General features: G+C 39.7%; 1 protein-coding gene across 1 annotated transcript in view; it reads right to left on the reverse strand.

Moving 5' to 3' along the window:
* The window catches only part of NLGN1 (neuroligin 1), a 281,018-nt gene extending 272,316 nt beyond the window's left edge, over nt 1-8,702 (reverse strand). The window contains exon 1 of the mRNA XM_057369384.1: nt 7,903-8,702. Within this exon, the coding sequence (XP_057225367.1) occupies nt 7,903-8,395 (493 nt within the window). The 5' untranslated portion in view covers nt 8,396-8,702. The remainder of the gene's footprint in view (nt 1-7,902) is intronic.
* Nucleotides 8,703-10,361: the final 1,659 nt, after the last annotated feature.

Raw genomic sequence — 10,361 nt, forward strand, 5'->3', positions numbered from 1 at the left:
CAAAAAACCTCCTTATATTTAGTGAAGGTTTTTCATCATCTTCAGCCAACTGTTGGGTGAGTTTCTGCCTCTGTTTGGAAAAAGGATGTCTAGGTACAAACTGTGCTTGCTCTGGGCTGAGCCTTCCAGAAAGATTCAGCAAGCTGTGCAATCWTCTTCCTACACAATGCACCTTTCCATTAAAAATCTGCAGACAGCTTTTAGGTGTGAGAACATTGAGAACAGAGAGTAAAGACAGAAAGGCAATGGAGACAAATCCTTCTCCATGAGCTTTGTGGAATATTTTCTCAAAATAACTTTGCAGGGGTTTTACTGCCAGTTCATTATGTGGATGAATCACTTCTGATATTTCTGATAAAACAATATTCAAAACTTCAAGATCTCTTCCAATTCATTTATGCCACCATTAATTAGGGCTTCTGCAATATGTTACAAGGGCGTCATTATCCCCTATAATTGTATAATAATTACAATTTTTAATGAAATAATTGCAAGTACACTAGATGTGTAGATATAATTATAGTAATTACATAAATACCTGATTTTCAGCTAATAATTAAAGAAGGCCTTTACAGAAAGCGGGAAATTTAATAMATGGAAGCTTCTCAGAAAACAAACACAAATAATAAATGGCTGCCTCTCTCCTATCATTTATGCCTTACTAAATTATCTCTATATATATGCACTATATATATGATTTTCAACAGATTATAAAATAAGAATTTAAAAACTACTTAAATATTAAATAATAATAAGAGACCTCAATACTTTGCCTCTTCAGGCTCAGATCCACTGGCATTAATGCAGCCCAAATCTAAGGATTCCAGGAGTGCTCAGCATATCACAAGACACTCAATTGTAAATGACTGTTGAGAGCAGGAAGATGCGAACAGTGCCTTCAACACAAAACTGTCCTTCTGCCTATGGTCTCCTCCAAACTGTGGTCAGACCTATTGGCTATACCCYAAATAACATAGAAACCCAGCAGAAGATGCATTCTCTGCAAGGTTGTGATATTTCAATAAAGGAACTACTCACAGAGCCCCATCAGCTAAAAAAAACCTCAGTTTTTCAGCCAAGGAATTTTCTTTCTCTTCAAACACTTTTCTGTGACTAAACTTGCTGTGTGTCTACTGTACTCTTAGTGTGAATAAAGTCAAAATCCACCCTGGTAAAAAGCATGTAGAAAACTCTGCCAGGGCAGATTGATTCCTGCTCTGATAGCACCAAGGGATTTTAACAGAATTCCCACCGCAGAGGAATTAGCAACATGATTTACTGCTGCTGCTGAAAGGTTCCAAGGCACTTTGGCAAACCTCTGGAAGGGAAAATCAGCTGCAGCACCTGGGCTGTGCCATTTCCACTCTTGCAAWTTCTGCAAGAGTCCTGAGGAAGCTCCAATTCCAGCCAGAGACTGCTCTGGTCCCTGCAATGTGTTGGAATAAAGGTGCAAACATGGCTGAAAGTCAGATTTGTCCTACTTCTCTTAGCCTTGCATTGTTCAGTGCTGCTTCTTCTTTGGATAAATCTCATTATTACAAGCATGAGAAAGTAAAATAAGAGATATTAATATTAAAACAGAAGGAAATGGTTTGATATCCCGAAAACAAATCTCATTTGTGGTAAGCTCATTAAAGCAGTTGATTTCTGAATGCCAAGTATAATTATTAATACCATACATATCAAAGTGGAGAAGACATGTAAATTTGACATCATAAAGTAAGTAAAAAAAGGAAGACTAAAGAATTGTAAGTGAAAAGAATTTCTAAAAAAAAAAAGAAAAAGAAATTATACTGGAGCAATATCCAATTTTTAAGCAGATTATTAACATTGTAAGCGAGATGATCCTTAAGAATGGTTTGACACATGTARGCATCATGTTTCAAGCTTAAAAATATCCAAAGAATACAAAAAAATGTTTGTATCCATGTGTATTATAAGGAAACAAAGAGATGAAGAGCATTAACAYAGAGAAGAGCAAAGGAATAATACGGGGGGGGAGGTTAAAAAGACAGACAATAATAGTCATCCAAAAGCCACATTAGTTACTCAAGTGTTCCTCCTGAAAATGTACAAATACACTTATTTTTTTATAAGATTTATCCGTTCTGGCTCTAAACGATAAATTAGAAACTAACAGATTGAAAGGAAAACCATCTCACAGATGTTTACTGAGTAAAACCAGCCCGAGCCAACAAAGGCCGGGGGAAGAAGCACAAACCAGTTTTATCCGACTTAGCATTATCAGGGTGGCAGCACTATTTTAGAGCCTGTGTGGGGGAGGATGCAGAAAATGAAAAGCAAGCAGTAAAATAATGGACAAGGAATGGAATTAGATGGGAATTTAAGACCTGTTAGAGCTATRAGCACTGTCAAGGTGTATGAACAAAGCGGTGACAGCACCGTGACTGTGTGGTCAGCAAGAGCCCAGAGCCCCAACAAGCAGACATTTACAGGGGGTTGTGACCAGTGCTGATGGCATTTAAGATGACTGGAGCCTTAAAATACAGTCTGCAAAGTCTGCTTTTGTCAAGCACTGGCTCACCCAGAAAGAGGGCTGGAGAAAAGTACATCAGAGTTTTAAGCATTTTATTTCAAATATGACATAAACCTCCTGCACATCTTTGAAAARCGCTGCTAACTGACACTAACGGCTTTAGATTGTGAAAGGATGAAAAGGTCTGTACAAGACAATGTTTGCTTCATTATCTTCTTCCATGTATTACCAGCATAATAGGAAATGCTGCTGSGGTGGCTGAGGAATGGAAAACAGGAATACAGGGCTTCAAAAAGGAGCAGGAAAATGGAACAATTGTGGTGTCTTGGAGTGGAGTTTGGGGGTGTGGGCCAYTTTTGGGGTTGCTGATGCCACAGGGGATGAGGATGAAGGATCTCCAGCCAGGAGCCAGCAAGGCTGGATGGGGGTGAAACTTCAAATGTGTGCAGGAAACTGCTGACACAAATGCACTGCAGGCAAATAATTCATTACGAATTTTCAAAATGGCCTAATGAAGATATAAAGCCTTACAAAGGATTGAGATACACCAAAATATGCACAAAGGCAGCTCTGGGGGGTTGGCACTCACTCTCAAGGGACCCAGAGCCCTGGAAATGGTCTGCAAAGGCATGTTCTTACCCTACTGACAAAGTAATTTATTTTGACACAGCTCTGTCTGCATTGATGGAAGCTCACACCTTAGATTTCATATTTTTCATTCATATGACCCTGGGAAAAGGAATACTTGAATAATCTGTTACAATTTACCATCCATGCTTCAATTACTTTGATATTATTTTCCAAATTACATATTTAGGAAAAAAAAGAAAGAACTCTGCTAATCARTTGGCAACTTTTGCCAGTAGAAATATACATTTTAAAGTCCTTTTCTGATTGATTTCAGAGCTGAGATGGGCTTGCAGAAAGAACTTCACATGAGGAAAACCACAGGAACTGCTCAAGTTGTATTAATTTTTCTTTTCCAAGATTTGATGATGAGCAAACAGTTCTGGGGCAGTTAAAGGGAGCATTGGAACAAACACTCGACAGAAACACAAGGTAACAGGTGACATTTCTGCTTAGACTTGTAAAGAACATTTCACATTGCTAAGCTTAAAGCCCTAAGGTTATCAGAGCCTCTTACAAAACACAACGGATGCAACACACTCTCTATTGAAAACAAAGGGAGATCAAAGCAGGATGAGATTACAGCAGTGTGATTTGTGTTCCAGCTCCATGAATATATTTGTGTGCGTGTGTTTCTGCTCCTGTGCGTCCATAGTAACCGCAGCCATCACCCGGCAAGGATGGTGTGGGGAGCTTTGCTCTGAAAATCAAGTAGCCCATTAGGAGGCATAAATATTAATAGAGCTGTCTAATCCTACGCTCTCAAATGAGGTAGTTCAGATCATGAGTCTCCGCATTTAAAATTTATTCTCTGCCCTGACTGGAATGAGAAACAGAATCCACGTGTGGGGAAGTCACTGATATTGGGCGGTCTCTGAGCCGCTGATAATTCCTAAACATAAAAGTGAGGATCAAGTGATTTCTTTCTTTATTCTACACCTAAATCTCCTACAAATACTAATTTATCCAAAAACTGCGCGTGCCTGGCTCCATGACATTGAGGAATACGCCACCTACACCTCCACATCTCCACACTGAGGCATCTTCAGGCAATATGAAGGCTTTAGAAGGTTCCTAAGAAGAGAATATTCTCATCCCAAGTGCAGAGCACACAACACCTGGGCTTTCTTTTATTGGTCATATTTGTGATCCTTTTCAAATTTTCTTTATATAGTTATCACTAAATTAGAAAATTATTGGTGCAAGCTACTGAAACCCAAAGAAATTAATATAGAGTATTAAAACACAACAGGAATGCAGCTAAAGCAGGATGCACTGCTCTCCTAAGAGATAAGGAGTTACTCTGTCATTCTGTATCACAAGAAAAATATTTGTGTTTTGACTATAAGATAACTTAGAGATCTGAAATGCCAAACAGTAGAAAACTATCCAGGTAATCCCTTGAAATGATGCAAAAGTATGTCAGGAAATACCACATAATCAACAACATAATTAATATCAATCAGTAAAATGGTGTTACCTGCAATATAACCCAGTGTCTATTAAAATCTAGAGTTATGGAGACTAAACTCAAAAAAGTGACACAAAATTATTCAGATGCCTTGCTCCAATTTTCCAAAACCAGCCCTTGCCAACACAGGTTTCTGYACACCCAGAACAGAATTAGCAGCCTCTGACCTTCATGCACCTGAATGAAAAAAACCAGATGCTCATTCTTTATCTATTGAATCAGTAAACTGAAGGTTAAATAACTGAAATACAGCCCTCCATATTTAGCAAAAAAAATGCTGAATTGTCTCATTTCTTTTCACCCAGCTTCATCCTATCATTCTGCAGTCTCTGCTGGGGGCATAACCAAATCCCAACAGGAGGTCATGGATATAATGCTCATTACCATCCCCAGCATGACTCATGGATAGAACTCCTCTCATTTCTACATCTATCTTAATCACATTGCTCCCTGTTCTTCAAAATTCTGAATTTTTCCATGTCCCTCAGCTCACAAGTAAAAATACCAATTTATTTATCTAATTCAATCTATTTCAGGTAATAAGAAAAAATCAAGCCATACATAACAATAGCATATGGTTGCTGGTTCAGTCACTTTGATCTTATATATCCTTTATGAATTGAAAAGGTGGTGTAAAAGTCTGCCTCTGATTTCCACATTTTCTCTTTCCAAAAATTTTCACCACTGATTGTGGTGCCATGACTGCCACCTTAAAATCCAGCAAAAGAGAGAACATTTTGCCTTTTTTCTTTCTGATACAGACCCAAAGTTATTTCCAAGCTGTGGCTGCTGCAACTTTGTCCTGCAGCAGGACTCCTTTTGCCCCTGGCTGTGGCCAGGATGAATCTCAGGTTATGCASGGGTGAGCAGAGTGTGAGTTACCCAGAGAGCAGAGATTACTGCAGATATCTCAGCTGAAGGCATGCAGGAGCTCTCTGCACTTGTCAACAGCAAAAGGTAGGCTTTTTATTGTGCTGTGTGTGCAATGAATCTAAGTGGAAAGGTACCTACTGAATTTCAAATAACTCTCTTTATTCTCCTCCAGGCCCACAGGACAATAAACATGACTTTCTCAGCTACCGGGYTCTCCCTCCTTTTATTTTTCCTATTTTTCTGGTTATTTTTTTTTAATACCCTCTCATATGAAAGATGCTTTCCGAGAACAATGATGGGGATCTGCATCTTTATTTATGACTTCGTGAATCAGCGTCTGGGTGATAGGAAGTGAAAGTTGCTCAGCTAATTACACACGCTTGATGAACTGCGTAATAACTGCTGCAGCACTGCACATTAATTGAATGCATATAAATGACAGCAGTTATTCCAACTTGAATGATGTGTGAAGAAGTGACGTTGCTCACAGTACYCTGATTATCTTCCTTTCCAGCTCTGGGAATCCAGCTTAAACAATTGTACTTTTACAGCAGAGAGCAAAAATTCCCTCGCAGAAAACAGGAGATGCCTCAAAGCCTGACACTTTAAACACAAATTGCTTTAAGTTGCTGAAAGTGGATTTAGACATCTTAAAAAAAAAAAGGCATACATCGAGCAACTACAATTAACAATTAATAATTAACAACTAGCTGCAACCAGCAGTTAGGAGCTGAAAGAGCTAAAGCCTTGGAAACAAGGCCACCTTCATTTAGAGCYGAGATASTGCCTTAAAAACCTAATACAGCATTTACAGAGWTGCATTTTGCCCAACTCTAAACATTTCTGCTATRCACTTTCCTAAAATGTATTTGTTTTRGAGTAACAGGATATAAAAAATATGRAWTACAACTAACAGGCAACTGCACATGTCCACAGGAATCYTTGTTTATCCTAAAAAGCATTGTAATTTGTATGTAGACCAGCTCTAATGTAACACATTATTTTAAAGAAAACAAAGAAAAACAAATGTGTGAAGTAGTACAAAACTGGTCCTTCAAAACTAGCACCAAATGCCTCGTTTAAATCAGTACCAAAATAGACCTTTTCTGCTGCATGTCAACTGCTTCAGGAATTTGCAAATATTCACAAAGAAATCTGCAAACTCTCCCATACTATTTAACACGAGAAGGGTAGAAGCCAAGTTTCCAAAGCTTCCAAAAGCAGCCTAGTTTCCCAAAGTACCATGTCACAATATTTYAACAGCTCCCTACACCCCTATTAAGAGTTTTTGGGCTTGACAAAGAGAGCTGTAATCACAGAATAAAGGAAATCAACGCTCGCTTTGAGAAGTGCGTAAACGAAAAAGAGGGAAAAAAAAACAGATTCACATCTACATTTCAGGAAAGTTAACACAGTTCCAAGGAAACAGGGTGTATCCTGGAGGGTGCCAAGGCAGGTCTCAGCCCAGCATTGCTGTGATTGTCCCCAGCCATGGTGTCATGGCACTGGAAGGGAGAGCTGTGAGCTGTGCCAGCCCCTCCAGCGGTGTCAATGCCCAGCCCCGGGCACAACTCCCTGCTCTGTATCCACACACAACACCCAGCCCCCTGTGCCACCGACAAACTCTGCCCAGCACCTCCAGGAACCGAGAGAAGCTGCCAGTGCTGTCACTGGACAGAGTGCAAGGGAGAGATGATCGAGTGCAACCAAGTCCTGGCCTTACAAAAATGATCTTCTCATCTGCTCTACACGGTCCTCTCTTTAAACACCTCTGCATTAGGACAAGACAGTCCCTAGCAGGTCACAGCACCAGCAATCAGCCTCTTTTACCTGCATTACTCATCCTCCTTTCGCAAGGTTTCGATCTCTCCCCGATATTTTTTTAATTTTTTTTTTTTTGGTCCACTTTATACATACCTCCTTTTCTACAAATTTTCTTGCCGGGTTTTCTGGCACATTCCTTGGATATTCTTTTGACTGAAAAATGAATAGAAGACTAGAAAATAACATGGAGCTCCGTCACAGACAGTAGGAGCATGCAACACCACTATCTAACTTAAATTTATGACCTGCTTTTATTAGGTGCGGAAGATTCTCAACTTGTTGTGCCTGCACATGCAATGGAAAAGATGTTGATGCATCTTCCCAGAGGTCAGTGGGTGGCAATGAGCATTAGGCACCAACTTTGACCTAAAAAATACACGTGCTGTGGGAGAAAAAAAAAATGAGCGTAGACAGAAAAAAGGAAAAAAAAATTTAAAAAATCAAAAAGCAAGGACAAACGCACACAGAGAAAAGCAGCATGCACACATGTAAAAAGCTGGCATGCAGACAGAGAAAGCCATGCGTGCTACCAGTACACGTGAATTAATATTGTTAGGAAGTAGAACAGGAAAATAAAAAGATCTCCCTGTTTCGCCTGCTATCAACTCACCATCCTCAGTCGGGACGTAGATATTTAGATAGAGGCAGTCTTCGTTCTGGTCTTGTACATAGGTGGAAACTACATCCAAGTTATTGGTAAACCACACGGGAAGCATGACTTCAGGCAACCTGCCTTCTATAATGTTCTGGGGACACACTGGAGCGAATTGGGTGGTGTTTTTGACGTCTGCCCAGGGAGACGGAGGCTCGGGAGGTTGAAAGCGGCGCTCCCCCGTCGGAGGGGCGGCGTASGGAACCCCGAGAAACTGAATAACCGGCCCCAAAATCTCATTGTTGAGCTCCTTCTTAACCCCTCTTATCTTGCCRAAGTTGGTGGTCACCACCGGGTTGGTATCATCCAACTTTTGGGAGGACACAGCTGCGGCGTGGAGCAAAAATCCAAGGATAGAAAAAGCAAAGGCGGCGTTGGATCCCGTGGGCAGCAGGCGCGCCGCCGTCGCTCTCCACGCACAGTTCAGCCACACGGATCCTGGCAAGGCCATGGTCCCACATCAGTTGTGTGACTGCAGTGAAGCAAATCTGATTTGTATCCACTGGTGTGAGAACGCGGGGCGACCGGAGGAAACAGATCAAGTTTCCTAAATAGGTGCCTGTCAGAAAAATCTCAAAAGGCTTTTCGTGCGGTAAGTATCTTCCATTGATTTCACACTTATTGAAGCTGCATCTTCACTCAGCACTATTTATCAGACTACATCCTATTGACAATTCTGTTTTCCATAGCAGCAATATGAAGAGAGCAGCCATTTACTGCAGAATCCCCTCGTATAAATCAAATCCAGTTAGYCGCAGGTCTATATCCTGGAGAAAAYGAAAATAAATCATTAGTGTGAAAGAGCTAATATGAGCAGAGCGATAACTAGGTGTTTAACACGTTATTTGCATACATTAATATCTGCTGGAGTCATGTAAGTTAAACTGCAGTAGTTTMTGGGTCCATGAAATGGAAGGTCAATTATCTGTGATGTCACCTGTTGCATTTATAGACACTTTTCAGGAGAAACAGGAACTCACAGAAAACACRTTTTTAGAATTCACCTTCTCAAGAATAAGCAATTTGCCGCCAGGCTACATTACCTCAGTGTTTACGATAATATTTTATTTAACTTAATCAGCTCATAATCAATTTTCACCTTGTTTGCACAAGCTGATTTATCAAAACGGAAGTAATTACTTCTTAAAGCAGAAGATGGGGAAATTAARATAGGCATACTGAAGACTCGAGTGCATTTTATTTCATTAAAAGCAGTTTATGATGCATACAAACATTTTTGTTCATATTAAAATATAACATGGATTACTCTACTTATTCACAACAACTTGGATTACCATGCTTTATGTGGTTTTCTGGTAGCTGGTGAAAAGCACAGATAGAGTGAAATGTTCACATCAATGAAGGACCAAAATCTGTGTCTGCTGTTGTGAATGGCAAACTCTGAATTTGTACAACTAGGCCTCTGTAGGTTGCTGGGGTTCTTTTCAGAACTGGTTTGGAGAAGGATATGAACAGGCAGTTTAGRGATGGAGCTGTATATCACAATTTTTATGTCAGATCAATCCTGCATTCCTTGTAAAAGACTGACTTCAGTAAAAAATGAAAACKCATGTTGACAGCACTCAATTCCTACCATCCTTAATTTATAACATAAACAATAAGTGTTCCCACAGGACAGCAGAAATCTTATCTTTCATACATCCACACKCTGACTGAACAATATCCTAGAAAAAAATAATCAGTTAGGATCAGAGAGCGTATAATCTGAAATTCCAGATGCTATTTTCAACTACTTTAGCTCAGAGGTTGTCACACAAGGCTGTGTTCCAGCACTTCTGAAAATTGCTCAGCGCATATCGTTACATCTTCCATATTCATGCGAAACATATTTCCAACACGACTCACAATATCCTATTATTTAACATGCAGTGTTATACACAACATAGCAGTATAATCTTACACTCCCTATTAAGCAGCGTGTAATGCACAAGAAACGTGTTTTGCTTTGTGTAGGAAACATTTCGAACCACCTGCCTTTGAAACAGCATTGGCAGCTTTAATGAGAATTGTTTTGTTTTGTTTTTTTTTTTTTTTATCATGTCTATACACATTGTAGAGAGAATTCAAAAGAACGGCTTGTCTAATAGTCAGACTACCCTGCAGTTTGGGTTATTAAAAAGGAGATTGTAAAAGCTATATAGGACAGCAGGAGATTTGGTTCRTGTCTAGTGTTCCTTTAGCTCTGAACAATCTATCTCAGGAGGCAATAAGGAGATAGATGAAGCTTTCCAGCAATTTTCTCTTTCTGTTTCTTTCTCTGCTAATTCTAACACCTTCACTGTGAAACTGCATTAGCAAACAGACTTATATCCTTCATTCTCCAGCTGAAAATTCTCAGCATTTGCTGGAAATGCACCAATTTAGCGGCAGAAAATAATTCCCCAAACTTGACGTGT

The sequence above is a fragment of the Malurus melanocephalus genome, unplaced genomic scaffold (genome assembly GCF_030028575.1).
Source record: "Malurus melanocephalus ecotype Western Australia unplaced genomic scaffold, MMel_1.1 scaffold_108, whole genome shotgun sequence".
NCBI classification, from domain to species: Eukaryota; Metazoa; Chordata; class Aves; order Passeriformes; family Maluridae; genus Malurus; species Malurus melanocephalus.